This window comes from Acomys russatus, chromosome 8 (genome assembly GCF_903995435.1).
Source record: "Acomys russatus chromosome 8, mAcoRus1.1, whole genome shotgun sequence".
NCBI classification, from domain to species: domain Eukaryota; kingdom Metazoa; phylum Chordata; class Mammalia; order Rodentia; family Muridae; genus Acomys; species Acomys russatus.
The window spans coordinates 2,362,542-2,383,485 of NC_067144.1; the positions used below are offsets into that span (position 1 = coordinate 2,362,542).

At 51.9% G+C, this 20,944-nt stretch overlaps 3 protein-coding genes and 1 non-coding gene across 4 annotated transcripts; 2 read left to right on the top strand and 2 right to left on the bottom strand.

Annotated features, from left to right (window-relative positions):
* Nucleotides 1-881: 881 nt before the first annotated feature.
* Sdf2l1 (stromal cell derived factor 2 like 1) lies at nt 882-3,126 on the bottom strand. Its single transcript, XM_051150401.1, has 3 exons — nt 2,913-3,126; nt 2,380-2,576; nt 882-1,492 (listed from the first exon to the last, which is right to left on the bottom strand). The coding sequence occupies exons 1-3, from the start codon at nt 3,097-3,099 to the stop codon at nt 1,211-1,213; spliced, it is 666 nt and encodes a 221-aa protein (XP_051006358.1). The 5' UTR covers nt 3,100-3,126; the 3' UTR covers nt 882-1,210.
* Nucleotides 3,127-5,874: 2,748 nt separating this feature from the next.
* On the top strand, nt 5,875-6,017 carry LOC127193544 (small nucleolar RNA SNORA28). Its single transcript, XR_007831178.1, has one exon. It is a non-coding gene; the product is annotated as a small nucleolar RNA SNORA28 (small nucleolar RNA).
* Nucleotides 6,018-10,745: 4,728 nt separating this feature from the next.
* Ccdc116 (coiled-coil domain containing 116) lies at nt 10,746-15,180 on the bottom strand. Its single transcript, XM_051150402.1, has 3 exons — nt 15,074-15,180; nt 12,956-14,203; nt 10,746-11,619 (listed from the first exon to the last, which is right to left on the bottom strand). Exons 1-3 carry the CDS (start codon nt 15,143-15,145, stop codon nt 10,804-10,806), a joined length of 2,136 nt encoding a protein of 711 aa, XP_051006359.1. The 5' UTR covers nt 15,146-15,180; the 3' UTR covers nt 10,746-10,803.
* Nucleotides 15,181-18,610: 3,430 nt separating this feature from the next.
* Nucleotides 18,611-20,369, top strand: Ydjc (YdjC chitooligosaccharide deacetylase homolog). Its single transcript, XM_051150605.1, has 5 exons — nt 18,611-18,846; nt 18,935-19,094; nt 19,307-19,406; nt 19,539-19,716; nt 19,902-20,369. Exons 1-5 carry the CDS (start codon nt 18,683-18,685, stop codon nt 20,269-20,271), a joined length of 972 nt encoding a protein of 323 aa, XP_051006562.1. The 5' UTR covers nt 18,611-18,682; the 3' UTR covers nt 20,272-20,369.
* Nucleotides 20,370-20,944: the final 575 nt, after the last annotated feature.

The following is a 20,944-nucleotide window of genomic DNA, read 5'->3' on the forward strand; positions in this document are numbered from 1 at the left end:
CATGTCCTGAGGCACAGGTGCCAACACACACATCCCACATGTCCTGAGACACAGGTGCCAACACACACATCCCACATGTCCTGAGGCACAGGTGCCAACACACACACATCACATGTCCTGAGGCACAGGTGCCAACACACACACACCACATGTCCTGAGGCACAGGTGCCAACACACACATCCCACATATCCTGAGGCACAGGTGCCAACACACACACACCACATGTCCTGAGGCACAGGTGCCAACACACACATCCCACATGTCCTGAGGCACAGGTGCCAACACACACACACCACATGTCCTGAGGCACAGGTGCCAACACACACACACATCACATGTCCTGAGACACAGGTGCCAACATACACACACACCACATGTCCTGAGGCACAGGTGCCAACACACACCCAGCACATGTCCTGAGGCACAGGTGCCAACACACACCCAGCACATGTCCTGAGGCACAGGTGCCAACACACACACAGCACATGTCCCGAGGCACAGGTGCCAACATACACCTGAGGCACAGGTGCCAACACACATACACCACATGTCCTGAGGCACAGGTGCCAACACACATACACCACATGTCCTGAGGCACAGGTGCCAACATACACCTGAGGCACAGGTGCCAACACACATACACCACATGTCCTGAGGCACAGGTGCCAACACACACCCAGCACATGTCCTGAGGCACAGGTGCCAACACACACACACCACATGTCCTGAGGTACAGGTGCCAATACACACACATACACACACCACATGTCCTGAGGTACAGATGCCAACATACACACATCACATGTCCTCAGGCACAGGTGCCATGCCAACACACACACATCACATGTACTCAACTAGTAATAAAACTTTAATTTATTAAACAGTTTGGGACCAGGTATGGTAGCGCATGCCTTTAATCCCAGCACTCAGGAGGCAGAGGCAGGTGGATCTCTGTGAATTCCAGGCCATCCAGGGCTACATAGTGAAACTGTCTCAAAAAACAAAAAAGAAAGAAAGAAAGAAAAGGTTGAGCAGGTACTTAGAGACAGGTGAGATGGTAACCTGGACAGGCATGGCTGGCACCTTCGGGTCTTCCCCAGGGCTGCAGCAAAGGTAATCACAAACCAACATTCTGTAATCGTAAAGGCACTTGAGGGCCCCTGCAGTCTCCCGGCAGATGGCCCCGTGGATTCTCCTCCCGCCAGGCTCTCAGAGTTCATCATGACCTGTGGAGGCATCTGTGCCAGGCTTGATGAAGATGCCTTCCATGGCCTTCCATGTGTTGTGAGCGTTGGCGCTGGACATGCCGCTCACCTCGTGCTGCCCGCGGATGGGGTTGCCGTACTGCTCGCCGGTGACGGACAGGAACACCGAGGTGCCCACGTGCTGGAAGCGGACGCTGGCCTCACGTTCCCAGTGCTGCGCAGAACACCGTACTGTCCACAGGTCCAGGTCGTCACCCTCACCGTCTTCACCAAAAGCACTCACCTCCTGAGAGCAAGGTACGCAGAGCAGTCACACACGGGGCACAGAAGCCCCCTCAGCTGCATGCCTACCAGGAATATTTGCACCTAGTACCCTGGCCTCTCCCTGACCTTCAGCACCCACAGAAGTGGAATTGGACATCGAGTCCCACCCTAGCCAGTGCTTTAAGCCCAGCACTTAGGAGGCACAGGCAGGAAGATCTCTGGGTGTTTAAGCCAGTCTGATCGACATAGTTCTAGGACAGCCAGGGCTACTTAGTGAGAACCGGTCTCCAAAAAAAAAAAAAGATCCCACACACTGTAGGTTCTTCAGGCATATAAAGCCTCTTGTATCAGTCTGTGTAGTAGCCACTGGCCCCTGCAACTAAGGCCTCCTCTCCACGGGCTCCCTGTGCTAACCCGGTAAAGCCCAATGCCTCTCCCCACCCCCACCCCCAAGTTCCTCAGCCAGTGGCCAAGTTCCCTAACTTCACCATTTTCCCCCTGAAATTTAAACACTGCCCAAAGTACTGTCAGTTTCTTCCCATGCCCATCCCAGGCCAGCTGCAATGAGCCCCGCGCTTCAGCAGGAGTAGGATCTCTTCCACAGCGGGGAAGGAGTCAGGGAAGCCTGTGAGTTTCTCCTTCCTGCAGTTTCCTATTGCTTATCTGTTGTGTGGGTGCCCCTCTGTGTCCAAATAGGAGCTGTCACGCTGACGTCTCTCAGTCCTTCTCCTAACTCAGGGGTGGAAGTTCCTGGGGACAGGACCCAGAGCAGAAGCCCCATAAAGTTCTGAATAGAAACACCCCCACTGACAGCAGCTCAGACTGAACCCCTGCCCTCACACCCCTCCCGCTGCCATTTGGGCTCCGGGCCCCACGCGGACTCGGCGCGGGGATCGGGAGGGGGCTTGCCTGGTTGTTGGATAACGGAGACGCGAAATGGTGCGTGTGCAGGTTCTTGCCGGTGAGCACGTGCGTGAGCCGCACTGCCTGCCCACAGCGCACCGGGAGCCCGCGCGGGCACCCGCCCTCCGAGCCGCCGCGAATCCGCCAGTAGCTATTGGCATCGTCTGACGCCTCCACGCCGGTTACCGACTGTTGGCCGCTGCCTGAAGAGGGACAGCCCACCCCACCGTGGTCTCTGTCAATCACAGATCTCCGGACCGTCGTCTTAAACAATAAAAAAGCCCCCCCCCCCCCACATCCCCCATCACTCCAGGATCCCAAGGGCTTACCACAGCCCAGGCCGGACCCTCAATCCCGGTGGACCCTCATCATCATCCTCAGTCCCTGGGGCTTGCCTCTCATGACCCCGCAAACAAGTCCACGACTCGCAACCACCCGGCTCCCTCCCTGACAGCCCACAGACCCCGCTAGGGCCAGCTGGTCTCTAAGCCCCCGCCCCACGCCGGTCCCGGTCACTACCCGGCCCCCGCCCCGCGCACCGGATCCGTATTTGATGTCGTGTGAGTGCAGCCGCACTTTGTGGTAGGTGTTCAGCAGCTTCAGCACTGACCCGCAGGTCACGAGCCCCGCGCTGGCCTTGGACGCGCCACCGCTCCGCACGGACAGCACCAATAGCAGCCCCAGCAGCTTCGGCCCCGCCACCCCGCCGCGGCTCGCGCCCCACATCCCGCCGGCCGGCCCGACTCCAGCCGCTCCGGACTTCTGCGCTTCCGTCCTCCACACGAGCCAATCCTGCTCTGACAGCGCCCTCCCGCCGCAGCCAATCGCCTGCGCGCGCGCGTTCCTCCTGCGCCACTATTGGGTCCAAGGAGGGTCGCTGGGCGGGGTCTGGAGACACCAGGAGGGTTTTGACCGGTCCACGCTTCCGAGGATCGGCCAATAAACGCCAAGAGAGCAGTGGCTGCGGCCACCAGCTCGGAGAGGCCTGTGAGAGGCGCACCCCCGAACTGGTTTCCTCTAGTCACTTGGCTCCGAGTTAAAGATCCTCGGATGTAGGTTCTGACCCCTGGGCCCCTAAACTTGAGTCGTGTGTTCCTCCACCTCAGACCCTGGGCGGAAAGCTACAGGCTCTTGTGTTAATCACTAGAGTTTATGGTCACAAAGTGAACGGATCCCAAAGTTACTGAAATCTCCTAGCCCCAGGAGTTAATCAGATTGGAACTGAATCACATCAACTCCTGGACACCACCACCCCCACCCCACCCCCGCCCCGGGTTTCTAAATTCCTTTAGCCATGCAGGCTACTTTGGTCATTCGGTGGCAGAATCCCAAGGTTGCTGGATGAGTCACCAGAAGACAGATGGAGGCTCTCATAATGTATATACTCTTATGTTGGGCATCCACGGAGAAACTGCCTCCGGGCTACTTTACTAAGAGGCTGATAAAGTCTGTTACCTGCGTCATTAGCTAGCTACTCAGTAATGCTTATGTTTAGGGCTGCAGATGTAGCTCAGTTGGGAGAATGGCTGTACCTAGGGCTTTGATCCCTAGCAAATTAGCCCACAAGTGGTGGAGGCCGGAAGTTCAAGAGGAAGTTTGAGGTCATCCTCCTAGAGAGTTGGTGGCCCACCTGGACCACAGGAGACCCTTTCTCAAAAAATAAAAAAATAAAAAACATGCATGGTATTGGTACATGCCTTTAATCCCCACATTTAGGAGGCAGAGACAGGTGGATCTCTGTGAGTTCGTGGCCAGCCTGCTCTACAAACCAAAGCCAGGATAGCCAGGGCTACTACACAGAGAAACCCTGTCTTGAAAAACCAAAACCAAAACCAAACAAATAAACAAAAAACTGGGGCTCGCCTATAATCTCAGCACTCAGGGAGGCAGAGGTAGGCTATGACTTCAAGGCCAGCCTGGTCTACAGAGTGAGTCCAGGACAGCCAAGGCTACACAGAGAAACTGTCTCAAAAAACGAAAAAAGAAAAGAAGTAGAAAAGCAGGCGAGTGCACATCTGTGATCCCAGCCCTTGGGGGGCTGAGAAGTGCTCCCACAATTCACACAGGTGGGCTGCTGTGCGTTCAAAGCTAGCCTGAGCTACAGAGGGAGACTGTGTTTCAAACATAAATAAAAAGAAAGCCAGGTGTAGGCTAGCCTGGTCTACAAAGTGAGTCCAGGACAGCCGAGGCTACACGGAGAAACCTTGTCTTGAGAAAAAAAGAAAAGAAAAAGAGGAGTCGGGGTGGATAAAAAGAAAGAAAAGGAAAAAAGTAATCTAGGCGCAGCCAGGAAAATTAACAGTACAGTCCAAGATGCCGCAAAGATGCCTTAGCGGGAATGTCAGCAGATAGCTGAAACGTGCTGTGTCTAAGGTAGAACTGGTGTCTCGTCCCTCAAACTGCTCCTCTTCAAATTGCCAAGGCTCAGAAAAAGGCAGTGCCTACCATTCATCACACACACACACACACACACACACACACACACAGAGAGAGAGAGAGAGAGAGAGAGAGAGAGAGAGAGAGAGAGAGAGAGAGAGATTAATGTAATAAAAATTCTAAAACCTTTAATCCCGGCATTTGGCAGGCAGAGGCAGGTAGATCTCTGAGTTCAAGGCCAGCCTGGTCTATAGAGTGAGTCCAAGAAATCCAGGGCTACACAGACAAACCCTGTTTTGAAAAAACAAAAACAAAAAAATTAATAAAATAATAATAATAATAATAATAAGAAGAAGAAGAAGAAGAAGAAGAAGAAGAATACAACTCTGATATTTTGCTATTTGTTGTATTGATGGGTCAAATGTAGTCCAGGCTGGCCTCACCTTCTATTTCTAGTGGTTCTCCCCCATCTACCTCCTAAGGGCAGGGCACCATACTAGTCGCACCAGCTGACCCCTCTTCTACTTCCACAGGATAGGATGGCTGTCTATCCTACAAGGACTGATACAGTCTCCTCCAAGTCTCCCATCACTGTTCCAACCCAGGCTACCCACTCCTCTTCTGATACCTCCCACCACCTGCTACCTGCTTGTGCTCTGCTGGCCCCTCTGCGGCATTCTCTACACAGGACAGTGAAGGAAGCAGACATCGGCAGAGTGGCTGCCTAGCGTACATGAAGCCTTGAGCTCACAGAAACACAGTAAACCAGGCATAACAGCATACACTTGCAATAGAGATGGGGCGGGGTGGCAAATCTAAAATGAGATCTTTTTTTGTTTTGTTTTGGTTTGGTTTTTCGAGGCAGGGACTCCCTGCGTAGCCTTGGCTGTCCTAGATTTGCTTTGTAGACCAGGCTGGCCTCGAACTCACAGCAATCCGCCTGCTTTTGCCTCCGAGTGCTGGGATTAAAAGTGTGCACCACCACACCCAGGGAGATCTTTTTAAAATGAGATCTTTAAAAAAAAAAAAAAAAAAAGGATGTTTGTAATCCCACCACTCACTCAGGAGGCAGAGGCAGATAAATCCCTGTGAGTTCGAGGCCAGCCTGGTCTACAAAGTAGGGAACAGGGGAACCTTGTCTCAAAAAACAAACAATCAAAAAGTCCAGGGCCTGTCTGACACAATTTGAGCTTGCTATAGCAAAAAAGTCTAACCTATTCCAGTGTTCTCTTCCTCATGAGACAAGCCGTTATATAGACTCAAAAAATATTTTTTAAAAAATGAAAAAAACAAAAAAACAAAAAAACAAAACTCCAAGGCTATCTTTGTTCATGTGGAGATTTGAGACCATGTGAGATCCTGTGTTGGGGTCTGTGCAAGAAGAACAACAAAACATCTTTAGAACTCACGGAACGCGGCCCACAAGTTAGCAAACCCATGATGGGTGTGTCTCCGTGAGGCATAACCCCAGGAACTACCCCTCCTGATGACATCATGCTGTTGTGGTGCTTGTTACCTTTGTGGTCCTTATAATCCCTTTACTTTGTGAATTGTGTGAGTACTTTAAAGGGGGCCCCCAACCCCTCACTGGGCAGTATCATTGGCATACGCAATAACAGTGCTTGATCTCTTTCAGGCACTGGTGCTGGAGCAGATTAATGATTCAGCCACCATCTCTGAAAACAACCTGCAGATGTAGATTGCCAACAATGATCACCACCCTTAGAAAGGATTTGGAAAAGTAGATTGTTTGACAAGGCTAGGTAAAGATGTTTTTGCTAGTGGCTCTGATGTAGAAAGTCTTAGGGAAAAATAGATTGTTTAGCAAAGTAAGGTAAAGATGTTTTTGCTATTGGCCCTGATGCAGGAAATCTTAGGGGACAATTGAAGTTAAGAGAAAGTAAACTCTTATCAGTAAAGCTCAGGACTTTTTGAGGTTGGCAAAGCAAGGACAATGGCCCGTAGCAGCATTGGCTGGTGACTGTGATGATGATTGATTTGCTTATTCTATTTTTCTGCCCTCAAATAAAACATACTAATGAGTAGATGAGCACCTTTAGGACTTAAAGTAGAAGTGGCTGATTATTTTTTATATAGGAGTTTAGATTTGTGATCCTTTTAAGATCTTTATAAGATTACTTCTTACTATAATTGATTCCTTCTTTGTAACTGAAATTGCAGCCTGTCAATAAAGAAAAGCTGGCTGAGAAATTACCTTGCTTGCTTATACTCTGTTAATAGGCAACAAGTTGCTTAGGTACAAATGTATATGGTTCTTGGAAATAACTTGTTAGTCATGTTTGTTTCTCACCCATAATATGTAATTTCGAGACAGGGTTTCTCTGTGTAGCCTTGGCTACAGTCCTGGACTCAATTTGTAGACCAGGCTGGCCTCAAACTCACAGTGATCCACCTGCCTCTGTCTCCTGAGTGCTGGGATTAAAAGGTGTGTGCCACCACCACCCGGCATGATTTTCTACGTATATCCATTGTGATCATTTATTTATAGAGAAATAGAATGTAAACATATTGTGATTTTTGTACTGCTTGATTTTGTTGGGGTATATAAACTGTGAGAATAAGGATAAGAATAAGGATGAAAATAAGAAGATAATAATAATGCCAGGCATGGTGGCACACGCCTTTAATCCCAGCACTTGGGAGGCAGAGGCAGGCAGATCGCTGTGAGTTCAAGGCTACCCTGATCTACAAAGTGAGTCTAGGACAGCTAAGATAACACAGAGAGACCCTGTCTCAGGAAAAAGAAGAAGAAGGAGAAGACAATAAAAAGAAGAAGCAGCTTATTGAAACCTACCTGCTTGAATCTGTCATCAAATGTGCGTGTGCATGTTCATATGTGCATATGTGTGTGTGTGTTTCTCTCCTTCTTTCCCTTTCTTTTTTAGACACTTGCCACCATCAGCTCTAGCCCCCGCTAGGAGCCATCAACCCTAGCCCCAGCTTGCCACCATCAGTGGAAGCTATTGCTGGTAACCATCTGTAGGAACCAGGCCCAACTGGGCTGCTTGCTTGTCTTGTTGTTTCACGTCCTGTTTCTAGCAGCTTCCATGTCTGTGTTTATCTTGGTTAGCTAGTCATGTTTACTGCTCTAAGAACGCTCCCCTCCCTTCCTCGAGACTTGTCCTCCTGTGTGCAATCACCTCTTGAGGGATTTCACCTGGGAGGAGGTTTCCTGCCTATAAGAAGGCTCTTTGATCCAGGCATGGTGGCGCATGCCTTTAATCCCAGCACTCGGGAGGCAGAGGCAGGTGGATCACTGTGAGTTCGAGGCCAGCCTGGTCTACAAAGCGAGTCCAGGACAGCCAAGGCTACACAGAGAAACCCTGTCTCAAAAAAACAAACAAAAAAGAAGGCTCTTTGGAACTCTGAGGGGTACGAGGATAATAAACTGCTGCTGCGGCTGCTGCTCTCTTAGCACGAAGGACCCTCTGTGTTATTGTGTGTGTGTGTATGTGTGTGTGTGTGTATGAGTTAAATCCGCAGCCCCTCACCCTCAACTCGGTACTGCGGTGGTGCGGGCGCCACAACTATCAGTTCCGGCCTGGAAAGTCGCCAGGCTCGTCAGCCAGCCAGCCAGCCAGCCAGCCAGCCAGCCAGCCAGCCACAGGATTCAGGTCCCACCTCACTTTTCCCCAGCTGATGTCGGGGCTACACTTTGATAGCCCTGCCTCAAAAGAAGAGAAAGAAATGAAAGTTAATCTATTAACACATTCTCTATTGCAATAAGAATCAGAGACAGCCAGGGCACAAGCTCTATGACAGAGAAGAATCAGGCTTGCAGGCATTGCCAATGTAGCCCTTTTAGTAACATTGCCCTTCTTCCAGTGATACAGTAATCAGGTGAGCATACATCATTGGCTGGGGCAGAGGTGCTAGCAATGCTCCATTGCATAGAGAGGAAGGCGTTCCAGCTGCTAGCTGGACATATCCCTGGTTACCAGGCTAAGTGACTGCCTTGAGGATGGCAGAGGTCGTGGGTCGAAAGACATAGGGAGGGAGGGAGCCTTACTCCTGTGGGCCTCAAGATTGAGATTTTGGGGTTTGGACACATCTGGACTTCATTCTTTTTCCTTTTTCTTTTGCCCTCAAGACAAGGTTTCTTGGTTACACAGAACCCTGGCTGTCCTGGACTCTCTTTGTAGACCAGGCTGGCCTCAAACTCAGATCAGCCTGCCTCTGCCTCCCGACTGCTGGGAATAAAGACGTGCGCCACCACACTGGGCTCTCACTGTTGCACACATTTCATGTGCCCCACATAATGCCAGGGAAGGAATGGGCTTACTAGAAAGGCAAGAGCAAGCAGGCAAAGAGCAAAAGCCTCCCTCTTCCCTGTCCTTAGATAGGCTTCCGGCAGAAGGCGTGGCCCAGATAAGATCACTGAGGTCCTGAGGTAGGTGGACCAGGGATCTCTTTGTAGTAGAGGTGATCATAATCCCGTGGGTGCTACGTCCCATTGGCCTGACCTTATTCCAAGCTAGGACTGTAGTTAGGACAAACCAAGAGAGATTCTGACTGTTCTCAGTGATCACTGAAAAATGTGTGTAGATGGTAGAGTGGCCTCCGACTGTTCTCCCAGAGTGTCTGCATATACCAACACATTCATAAACAAATTCAACTCCACGGGGAAATTTTGCTGGCCCTCTCGAGCCCAACCTATGTGTGTAGCGGTTTTGCCATGGGCTGGTTGGTCTTGACTAGCTGTATGCATGTCAGAAATACACATTCACGGGGCTGGAGAGATGGCTCAGCAGTTAAGAGCTAAGGGGCTGCTCTTTCAAAGGTCCTGAGCAACCACATGGCAGTTCGCAACTATCTATAATGAGATCTGGTGCCCTCTTCTGGCATGCAGGCATGCATGTAGGCAGAACAGTATATACATAATAAGTCTTTTTTTTTTTTTTTTTTTTTTTTTAAATACACATTCACTCAGGACTTGGCTCACTCAGGGCTTTCTCAGCTCCCTCCAGACTGGGATGCACAGGGACACCTAGGTGTCCTGAAAGGCTTGAAGAGCCATAAGGTTGCCAAGTAGGGGATAATAATGTGGCAGGAAATAGTGAAACAGCTCTGGGTTCAAAGCAGTCATGAAGCCTGTCACCAGGCGTTGTAGGACACTGTCTTCAACAGAGCCACTTACAGGGCTCCTCAAGATTAAGCCCACTTATGTCCCGTCACAGAAGTGGAAGAATGCGTCATGTGGGAGCACAGTTACTGCCCCCCCGCCCTGTGCTTCCTTCCCAGCGGTCACTCTGCCCAGGGTGCACATGGGCTCCTGGTCTCTGAAGATACTGTTCCAGTAGATTCTCAACCTGTGGGTTATGCCCCTTTGCCATCGAACGTTTTCACAGGGGTTGGCTGAGACCATCTGAACATCAGATATTTAAACTATTATTCATAACAGTACAAACTTACAGTTATGAAGTAACAAGGAAAATAACTTTATGGCTGGGGTCACCACAACATGAGGAACTATATTAAGGAATTTCAGGTGTTAGGAAGGTTGAGCGCACTTACACTGTCTTTACAATGTGGGGAACTGAAGCCTGGGTTGGGGTCCGTCTGCGCAGCTTTGGAAAAGTCATGAATCATGTTGGGGTGAGACTTTTTTGTTTGTTTGTTTTAGTTTTTTGAGACGTTTTTGTGATGGAGCAGTTTAGGGAGGGGGTCACTCACACTCCTGTCCATTCTCCTGTAGGCTCAATGAAGTTGTGATGTCACCAAGTTGGACCTGGGTAAATCCCTTTGGTGTATCATTAGTGCCTGTCAGGGACGACTCACACTGAAGGTGCTAGGTAAGGGCGGGTACCCAGGTACAGGGAAAGAAACTCACACCAGGTCCACTTAGCCATGTCCACAGGCATGTAATTTATTCCCATTTGTCTCTTTGGCTCCCCTGACAACATTAGCAGAACTCCTCCCGAGCATCCAGTCATCCTGATCCCAACCCAGGACAGTGGCTGGCTGAGTGGCCAGCTACTTGGATGGGGCAAGAGAAGACAAGGACTGGAGTGCTCCGGGTGACTTGCAAGTGTGTCACAGGGAGTCACTTAAGCTCCTTATAGTGAGATCCAACTCAGGCTCAGGCAGGGTAGATGTGTGCCCACCCTCAGAGGAATCCTTGACTTCCTCCTCCTCACTTCCTCCATCCTCTTCTTCCTCCTCTTCCTCCTCGTCCGCACCCTCTTCAGTATTCACTGCTTCCTTGGACTGGGAGGGCCTAGAGCCCATACCACCACTGAGGAGCAGCGTGGGCCTGTCCTCTGACAGGCTTCTGTTAGTCATCTGTTCCTGGCCTATCCCAGGATCTCCCCGAGGGCTGAGCAGCTGGCGGATTGGCAACTCAGGGCGGAGGGAGAAGCGGGGCTCTGTAGTCTGGTCCTGACTGGTGTCACCAGTAAACTTGGGTTGCGCAGAGTGGGAGTCTGTGCTGTGGTGGGAGGCGCTGTGGTGGGAGGCACTGTGGTGGGAGGCGCTGTGGTGGGAGGCGCTGTGGTGGGAGGCTCCGGGCCTGGAGGCGCGCCGTATGGCCTGCCGTGCCAACTCGGCTTCTTCCAGCTTGCGCAGAAGACAGGTCCAGTTGATGTCCGAGGACAGACGGATATGGGTGCCCTTCACCTTCTTGAAGCCCAGAATGATGTCCATGAGAACCTCAGTGATAGGAAAAGAGATGAAGCCAAGCTGCTTCCTGAGGCTTTCCTCAAACTTGTACTTGCAGACAAGCAAGGATACTGCCTGCTCAACCAAGAAGTTAGTGAGTTCCTCAAACCAGGGGTTTGAGATGTAGGACAGGCTGGACACAGATGAGATGGAGGGCAGAGGCTTCTTCTTGGTAAATTTGGTGTTGGGGCTCTGTGCAACAGGCAATGAGAGAAAAGGAGACTTTTAACCCTTGTTGTTAGCCCTGCTGCTGCCCAGTGACCTCATACTGCTAAGCCCTCCTTGGCAGCTGTGCCAGTCCTCCTCCTCCTCCTCACAGACAGGGAAGCCACACTCATCCCGCTGGGATACAGACCTGCCTCATCTGCTCTGCTGTAACATTCGCTCCACAGGCCTCACCTGTCCGGGTCTAGAGCAAGCCCTACCAGTCTGAAGAGAGGCTGTGTTCCTGCAAGTTTGCACACCAGCTTGTGATCCCTGACGATGGTAGCTTGAGAGATGTCCAGGGACCTCCAAGGGTCAGGCCATCTATGTCTTCATTTCCTGACCAATGTCCCCTTAACTGAGCAGAAAGACTAGAGAGTCCTACAGCTGGGTAAGCGGACACTTGACCTTAGAATACAGAATTGTGCTCTTGGCAAAAACTCCTATGGGGCTGGATGTGGTGGCCCATGCCTTTAGTCCCAGCACTAGGGAGGCAAAGACAGATGCATCTCTGAGTTGGAGGCCAGCCTGGACTACACAGAGAAACCCTGTCTCAAAACCTAGCCAAACCAAACCAAACCAAAAGGCTCCTATCCATAAGAGAAGTGTAGGAGGGCCTGAGGCTCACATTTAAAAACACCTGACTCGCAGGCATGGGGATGCATGCCTGTGACCCCCAACACTTGGGAGGTAGAGGCAAGAGCATCAGGAGTTCAAGATCACACTCTAGTATATAATAAATCTGAGATTACCCTGGGCTACATGACACCCTGCCTCAGGGGGGGAAAAAAAAAAAAAGCAGGGTAAAAAATAGCCTTTATTAGTCTTTGACAGCACCTGGATTGGTAGGCTAGAATTTCTAGTTCCCAGCAGCTTGTATTTACCCCCAGGAGATTTTTGCAATGCAGGACAAGAGCTCTTGTCCTTGGGCACCAGCTAGTAACAGTGGCTACTAGATGTGGTAGGAAAAGGAGCCCTTTCCCCTCAAATGTTCCTCTAAGGCCTCCAGCCCTACTCTTGAGTCTACCTCTGGACACAATGTAAGAGGGGGTGGGGAGAACACAGAGAACCGGAAATGGGAGGGAAAGTGGGGGTGGGAATCAAGATGATGCTGGACCGGGCCCCTGAAACGGCCCTGGTAAGAAGCCACCTCTAGTGTGATCCTGGGGCTAGGCAGGGTGAGGTGCAGAGCATGAAGGGGCTGGGGTATCTGGTTGGAGCATGGGGCTACAGTTTGTTTCTGTACTTTAGGATCAGAGTGAGGGGACTCCTGCATAGAGTGAATCGAGGGGCTTCGAGCATTAGGTACTTCTGTAGGTGTCACCTTGAGCCTGAATCTGGTGGACATCTGGGCATTTGACGTGGAGGGGGAGCCCCGCCTGCTCTTGCTTTTTTTGCGAGCTGTCTTAGGGCTGGAGACTGTGGTAGGAGAGTCTTCCCTGTCCTCCCTGTCCTCCCTGTCGGTGGGTTCGGACGCCTTAGAGCTGGGCTGCAGCAGATCGGAGGTCACAGGTAGCCCTGGGGTGGGCTCTGAGGCAACGGGGAAGAGGGGAAAGCCATCGTGGCGGCAGGCGTGGCTGAGCTTGTCCACAGCCTGGCTGACCACGCGCTGCAGGGCAGGAAAGAGGTGATGCTCAGCCAGGAAGTCCAGGGTACGATGAGGCTCCCTGAGCGAGCAGTAGGTAGGCAGGTTGAAGGATGCTGGCTGGCTCAGCAGTGACTTCATCTCTTTGCTCAACTCTTGTTTGAGGAACATCATCTCCTGTTCTCCAAGTCGCAGCTCTGAGGTTTCAGGGGTGGCTGAGCAGGAGCCCAAAAGCCCAGAGAACCAAGACAGGGGCGGCTCCTGGGTCCACTGGCTGCTGGTCTGGCTACCCAGAGAGTCCCAGAGCAGAGAGTCCCTCTGGGAATTGGACTGATACAGGCCTTTCTGCAAAGAGAGAGGAAGGCTGAGAAGTGTCCAACCAGGCCTAGCCCCAGCCCTACCCTCCGCCAGTCTTAGCCACAGCACCAAGCCCCTCACCCCTTTGCTCTCCAGCTGTAGTAGCCTCTTGAGGTTTTTCTCAAGCAGGAGTTTGTCCCTCATGGGTGGCAGTGACCCTATGCCTCGGGCACCTGGGTCACTGTCCTGGCTGTGGGAGTCCAGCCCGCCGGCTTTGACGCCACTGTGGAAGTCAGACACGGAGCTGGAGCAAGATGGGTAGTTGTTTGGCTGTCCAGCGCACAGGGTGGGCTGAGCACGGTGCCGACCCACAGTGTTGGCTCTGAGTCTGGCTCGAGCCCGATGCCTACCACTTGGTACCTCCACCGGGTCTTGTACATCTATTAGTGGCACTCCAGCCTCTGTCTTCATGGCAGCCACACGCTCCGTTGCCTGCTCCACAACCGTCTGCAAGCTGTCCAGGACCTGACCTTCGGTGAGAAAATCCAGGAAGCTGCCAAACGCCTGAGGAGGCCTAAGGGGTTGCTGGTGCCCCTGGTGCTCTGAGCATCGGCTCAGTGATGGTAGGTATGGCACACGGCCAAGGTTGTAGGTCGGCCCCATTTCTGGCAACAGATGCTTCCTGGGCATCTGCATTTGAACAGACAGGCTTGTCACAGAAGGCGGGATGCTCTACAGGGGGTGAGGTGCTATCTTTGGACTCCTAGGGGGCTATGAGGAGCTGGTTGGGACTGAACAATGGGAAAACCTTTTCTCTTTTTTAGGTTTGTTGATGCTGGAGGTTGAGCCCAGGGGTCTTGGACATGCTATGCAAATGTTCAACCACTGAATGGCATTTAATTAAAAAAAATTTATTTGTGGGTATGTGTACATGTGTGCCTCAGTGCAGGTGTTGTAATTGGTCCTCTCCTTCTAGTCTGTGGCTCTCAGAAATGGAACCCAGATTATCTTCAGTCTCAATGCCTTCACCCAAGTTACATTATAGAATCAGGTCCTCCTGGGTGTGAATCCCAGGTCTGCTACCCTGGGGCTGTGTGACAGTGTTCACAACAACCCTCCTTGAGAGCTTCTCTGTGATGTAGGGGTCTCTTAGGGTTGCCTGAAGGTCCCCAGTGCCTGTATTTCATATATGCCAGGCTGAGCTGGGAACCTGAAAGGGCAATTATGAGAGCCCCTTTCCGACTCTGCCTCCTTCTCTGTCTCTAGCACAGGCCTGAACTGCCTTCACTTCTGTGCTACACTTGAGGGCTTGAGCCTGTGTCTCCAGCTTGAGTCCCCAGGCTGACTCCCTACTCTTCTCAGGAACTCCTAGTCCACCCAAGTACTATCTGGGGGCCAAAGGAAGTGGGGAAGGAGGGATCAGGGCTCATCAGGCAGGCATAAGGGAAAGGCAAAGCTAGAACAAGGATTGCACCAGGTGGCCCGGTGACAACAACTGGAAATGAGAAAGCAGTGGGATGTGGTCCAGACATTAATGTTGGGTCAGCTGGACAAACTTACCGGAGCCATATAGGTGCTGTGACCACCCTCGTCATCAGCCAGATATCCCGAGTGGTGGCGGTACTTTGCCATGATGTGAGTAATTAACTTTGTTTTCTGCTTCCTTTCTCAGGTTCTACAGCACAGACGCAGACTCCTCTGTATGGGGCAGGGAGAAGTAAAGGTAGGTCCAGGCCTCCCTCGGCCCCTGCTTGGACCCGCCACTCATGGTTGCCTTCTGTTTGCAACTGTGTCTGGGTTGAGGTGTGTGTCCAGACTTCCTTCGTTCACACCAGAGCCGTGGAGCTCGCCCCCCCCCCCCACCTGCTTACCAGAGTCTCCGCTGTGCTTCTAGGGGTTCGCTCAGTCAGCACACGTTTAAGGACTACCGCACAGTGCACTGGAATCCGAGCCCCGCAGCATCCCAGGCTGCTCATTTACATACTTCATCCTGATTGGCCAGAATCTGGCCTCTCATTCACTCCCTTCGCCGACACAATGGTTGGGGGTGGAGCCCAGATTGGCTCCTCCCCCACCCTGCAGGGTTTTTTTCCCCCCTGTCAAGGCAGCTAAGCAGTACTTGACCTCCGTTTATAGATTTGAATTTATTCAGGCAAGGGGTCTGGATCTGGGGCTCGTTTCCCTGATCCTCAGAGCAAAAGCCATAGCCTTAACCTCTGACACAAACGCCTCCTTTCTCAGCTCATTCCTGGTCCTCTTTCTAAAACCTCTTTCCCTCCTCTAGTGTGAACTAGCCAGCATCTTCCTTCACAGTCCTTCCTTTTTGAGAGCAGTGAAGAGTCCTGGTTTCCGCACAGACCTAGCTCCTGTGCCTGCTTTTTCTTGCTGATGTGGCTCAGCCCCTCATAAGGCCCTTCAACTGTGAGTCTTACATAAAATGTTCTCACAACATACTTTGCACCTATGGAAGCTCGGAATAAACTCACCTCTACCTTTTTCTTTCCCCTTCCATGCTAGAAAGTCCCAGCAGATTCACAACAAGCCCATCTCCCACTGCCACAGTTTGTCCTGCACATCTTTTTTGTTGTTTTGCTCTGTTTTGTTTTCTCTGTGTAGCCTTGGCTGCCTTGGGACTCACTTTATAGACCAGGCTGGCCTTGAACGCACAGAGATCCGTCTGCCTCTGCCTCCTGGGTGCTGGGATTAAAGGCACATGCCATCACCGCCGGGCTTGTCTTGTGCAGAAGTCAAAGCAGTCAGCCCTAATCTCTAATAACTCCATACTTGACACAAGAGGTGCTTAACTTAATAGTTCCCTCTTTTCAATCTGTAGTTCTCAGACCCTAAGAGCAGCTTCCCAGAGGGGACACAGTGGCCGGATGACATCTAATGGTTCAACAATCACTATGCCTGGACAAAGCTGCGTTTATGCCAAGACTCTGGCTGAAGGGTTCTCTGAGGCTTCCAAGCCTTACAAAGCACCATCAGGTACTGTTACACCCAGACTGTGTACTCTCTCCCCTCTGGTCAGGTAGGAGAGAGGGAACAAGGGCAGGGCAGGCTCCTGCTCCGATTCTCATGTGAACCTTCGGGTTCCTTGGCTGTAAAACAGTAGTGAAACTACCAACAGCATGGGCTTGACCCAAGCAGCAACTGCTCTATAATGAGAACCCAAGACAAGCTTGGGAATGCTTCTCAGATGGCAGAATGCTTGTCCAATATGGAGGCAGTCACCGGTTCAAGTCCCTGCACCACATACACCAGGCATAGTGCCACACACCTATAGTTCAAGCACTGGAGAGGTGGGAGACTATAAGAAGTTCAAGGCTGGCTGGGTGCAGTGGTGCACACCTGTAATTCCAGCACTCAGGAGGCAGAAGCAGGTGGATCTCTGTGAGTTTGAGGCCAGCCTGGTCTACAAAGCAAGTCCAGGACATCCAGGACTGTTACACAGAGAAACCCTGTCTCAAAACAAAACAAAACAAAAACAAGACAAAACAACAAAAAACAAAAACAAAAAACAAAAAACAAAAAACAAACAAACAAACAAACAAAAAAACCCAGGCCAGGAGATGGTGGTGGTGCACTGGGGAGGCAGAGGCAGGCGGATCGCTGTGAGTTCACCAGCCTGCTCTATAAAGAGAGTCCAGGACACCCAAGGCTACACAGAGAAACCCTGTCTCACAAAACAAAAACCCAAATAGTAATAATAATCATAATAATAATTATTATTATGATTATTCTTACTAGTAATAAAAGAAATTGTTCAAGGCTAGCCTTAGCTGAATGAATAGTGAGGGATACATAAGACTGCATCTCAAAAAAAAATATCTAGACAGCCACGTAACAATGCAAGCTGATATTGGTAAGTCATGGGTAAGAAAACTTTACTGGACAAAGAACAAAAGTGAGGTGATGGATGTAAAAGCTGCCTGAAGTGCAAGGGGAAAATGTGCTAATGCATTCTCCAGTGAATCCGCTCTGCTGTTTAGTGCTTTTACTAAGCAAAAGCCTTCCCTTAGAATAAATGAGGAACACACTATTTTTTTTTTTAAGTGAGAACACCTAATAACAAGAAAAAGCTGGTAGGCACTACCCAAAACAAAGAACAGCCACACTGCAAGAACGAAATAACTTGGCGACATCTTTGAGCGATGGAGAAGGACAGGTGGGTTTTTCTTTTCTTAAGAAAATAATGGAAGCCAGGTGTAATGGCTGTAATCCCAGCACTCAGGAAGGCAGAGGCAGGAGGGTCTCTGTGAGTTCGAGACTAGCCTGGTCTACAAAGTGAGTCCTGGACAGCCAAGTCTACACAGGGAACCCCTGTCTTGTAAAACAAAAACCAAATCAAACAAGGAAGGAAGGGAGGGAGGGAGGAAGAGAGGGAGAGGGAGAGGGAGAAAGAGAATATGGAAGGACAGTACAGTGCCCAGAAACTTGGTGATGGGAAACACTAGAAAGAGCAAGCGAAATTTTTCTTGAGTATTTCTCTCGTTTTCGCCATTAAAAAAAAAAAAAAAAAAAAAAAGCACTTTCTTTAAAAAAAAAATTTTTTTTTCCAGATATCTAGAGAGATAGCTGAGGGGTGAACAAAGCTAACTGTTCTTGCAAAGGACTGGAGGTCAGCCGGGCCGTGGTTCAGGCCGGGTGGTGGTGCCGCACGCCTTTAAGCCCTGCACTCAAAAGGCAAGTGGATCTCGGTGACTTCGAGCGAGGCCTGGTCTACAAAGAGAGTTCCAGCACAGCCAGGGCTCTGTTATACAGGGAATCCCTGTCTCGAAAAAGCAAACAAAATTAATAAAATAAAATTTGCAGAGCAGTGGAGCCGGGCGTGGTGGCGCACGCCTTTAATCCCAGCACTCGAGAGGTAGAGGCAGGCGGATCACTGTAAGTTCGAGGCCAGCCTGGTATACAAAGCGAATCCAGGACAGCCAAGGCTACACAGAGAAACCCTGTCTCTAAAAACAATAAAATAAAATAAAATAAAATATTGCAGAGCAGTGGACCTGGGCGTTTGCAGGACATTCCAAGACCTGTAGGTGGCGAAAACAATGGCGGCGTGCAGTCGCATTTAGGCGTGTGCGTCGGGTGGGGCCTCGGCAGCGTCCAAGGGCGGGGTCTGGATGTTCCAGCCCATTCCCTCTGGTCTCTAGACAGGGTTTGGCAGCCATGGCGTGGCCCCGTGTGCGGCTGGTAGTCACGGCTGATGACTTTGGTTATTGCCCGCGGCGCGATGAGGGCATCGTGGAGGCCTTCTTGGCAGGAACTGTGACCAGCGTGTCACTACTGGTCAACGGCACAGCCGCAGAGAGCGCGGCCGAGCTGGCCCGCAGGTGAGGCGGTCCCTCTACAGCACCCGGTGGGCTTAGGGGCCCGCTCGCCCCGTGGCAGCCGGTGCTCGCTCTCGCGCTCCGCCCGCAGGCACAGCATTCCCACGGGCCTCCACGCCAACCTGTCTGAGGGCCGTCCCGTGGGCCCGGCCCGCCACAACGCCTCGTCGCTTCTCAGCCCGGAAGGCTTCTTTCTGGGCAAGATGGGATTTCGGGAGGCCTTAGCGGCTGGAGACGTTGCTTTGCCCCAGGTGCGGAGGCGTGGCTGCAGGGGGATACAAATCTTGATCCTCAAAGCCCAGATCAATCAGAGGGTATCATGGAAGTGGATGGGTCAAAAGCGGGCGCTGGATACTCTCCTAGTTCAAACACTGGAGCAGTCACACGGTGGCACCAGACGGAGCTCCAGGCTTTGTGGATGCTTCCAGAAGCTCATCAAAGGCATCTGTCCCCCTCCCGCCAGGTGAGGGAGGAACTAGAAGCTCAACTCAGCCGCTTCCGGGAGCTGTTGGGCAGGTCCCCCACGCACGTGGACGGGCACCAGCACGTACACGTGCTCCCAGGTAACCGGGATTTGAAGCGCCCAGGTCATGGGGCGGAGGGCGGGGAAGCTTCTTTCCAGGGTTGGCGGGAGGGAGGTCTGTGCTACCGGGTGGGGTGGGGAGACTCCTCTCTGAGCCCGCCCCTCCCAGCAGGCGTGTGTCAGGTGTTCGCCGAGGCGTTGCAGGCGGACGGGGTCCGCTTCACACGGCTGCCAGCGGAACGCGGCGTGGGCAGCTGCGCGTGGCTCGAAGCGCCAGCGCGCGCCTTCGCCTGCACTGTGGAGCGCGATGCCCGGGCCGCCATGGGCCCCTTCTCCCGCCACGGCCTGCGGTGAGCACCCCCTCTCCCCAACTCCAAGCTTACCGTGTCCCCAGAGGCCCCCAGTGCGTTCACCTGACCAGGCGTGCCCTTTTCTCAACCAAAACAGTTAGGAATTGACCTGCCGTCCTGCTCGACCTTCTCTGCCTAGCCCGACTGGTCCTCAGGCAGCATCTTTGTTATCCTGGCACCCACAGGTGGACCGATGCCTTTGTGGGTCTGAGCACCTGTGGCCGGCATATGTCTGCTCACCGAGTCTTAGGGTCCCTGGCGCGAGCACTGGAAGAAATCCCTGCTGGCCACGCCCTGACTGCGGAGCTGATGGCACACCCGGGATACCCCAGTGTGCCTCCAGCAGGGGGCTGCGGTGAGGGCCCCGATGCATTCTCTTGTTCTTGGGAGCGGCTTCATGAGCTCCACGTCCTCACAGCACCCTCCCTACGGGCTCGGCTGGCCCAAAATGGAGTACAGCTCTGCGCCATTGACGACCTGGATTCTAAAAGGCCGGGAGAAGGGGTACCCTGTGAGGCAACTCTGGAACCTTTCCTGGAGCCTTCCCCACGCTGACACCAAAGGCCAGCTACAAACTGCCTCTCTCTGTGGAGGAAGCTCCAGTTCAGCCAGGCCTTGCAGCAGGGCCTGACTTCCTAGAACGAGAAGCCAGTAATCCTGTTCCCAGGTGCTCTAGCAGAAGGGCAGCCTTGTCTGGCTGCAGGCAGGCCCAGTCTGTGGCATCTGGACGTGGAGACCTGCTGAGCATTTATTTGGTACCAAGCAATTCATGTTGTAGTTCTAACCACTTGTTTAGGAGCAGTGGGGGGAGGTTGGTGGGTTAATAAAATAATTTGGTTTATAAAGTGTCCAAGCACCTTTCCCAGAAATAAGAATGGACACAGAGCCGGGCGTGGTGGCGCACGCCTTTAATCCCAGCACTCGGGAGGCAGAGGCAGGCGGATCTCTATGAGTTTGAGGCCTGCCTGGTCTACAAAGTGAGTCCAGGACAGCCAAAGCTAACACAGAGAGACCCTGTCTTTAAAAAAAAAACAAAAAACAAAAAACCCACAGAGAGCTCCTTCGAGGCTCAGAATCACGTTCCAATTAATTAAAAAGAAAGTTATTCAGCTGGGTGTGGTGGTATACACCTTTAACCCCAGCGCTCTGGAGGCAGAGGCAGGTGAGTTCCAGGCCAGCCTGGTCTACAAAGTGAATACAGGATAACCAGGGATACACACAGAGAAAC

Bases quoted from the DNA above. Each gene is read 5' to 3' on its own strand.
- Ydjc (XM_051150605.1), top strand. From the start codon at position 18,683: ATGGCGTGGCCCCGTGTGCGGCTGGTAGTCACGGCTGATGACTTTGGT. The intron at 18,847-18,934 runs GTGAGGCGGTCC...CTCCGCCCGCAG, and splicing joins GCGGCCGAGCTGGCCCGCAG to GCACAGCATTCCCACGGGCC. The intron at 19,407-19,538 runs GTAACCGGGATT...CCCTCCCAGCAG, and splicing joins GCACGTACACGTGCTCCCAG to GCGTGTGTCAGGTGTTCGCC.
- Ccdc116 (XM_051150402.1), bottom strand. From the start codon at position 15,145: ATGGCAAAGTACCGCCACCACTCGGGATATCTGGCTGATGACGAGGGT. The intron at 14,204-15,073 runs GTAAGTTTGTCC...GTTCAAATGCAG, and splicing joins ACAGCACCTATATGGCTCCG to ATGCCCAGGAAGCATCTGTT. The intron at 11,620-12,955 runs GTGACACCTACA...CCTGTTGCACAG, and splicing joins CCACCAGATTCAGGCTCAAG to AGCCCCAACACCAAATTTAC.
- Sdf2l1 (XM_051150401.1), bottom strand. From the start codon at position 3,099: ATGTGGGGCGCGAGCCGCGGCGGGGTGGCGGGGCCGAAGCTGCTGGGG. The intron at 2,577-2,912 runs GTGCGCGGGGCG...GTCCCTCTTCAG, and splicing joins CGACATCAAATACGGATCCG to GCAGCGGCCAACAGTCGGTA. The intron at 1,493-2,379 runs GCAAGCCCCCTC...CCTTGCTCTCAG, and splicing joins CTCCGTTATCCAACAACCAG to GAGGTGAGTGCTTTTGGTGA.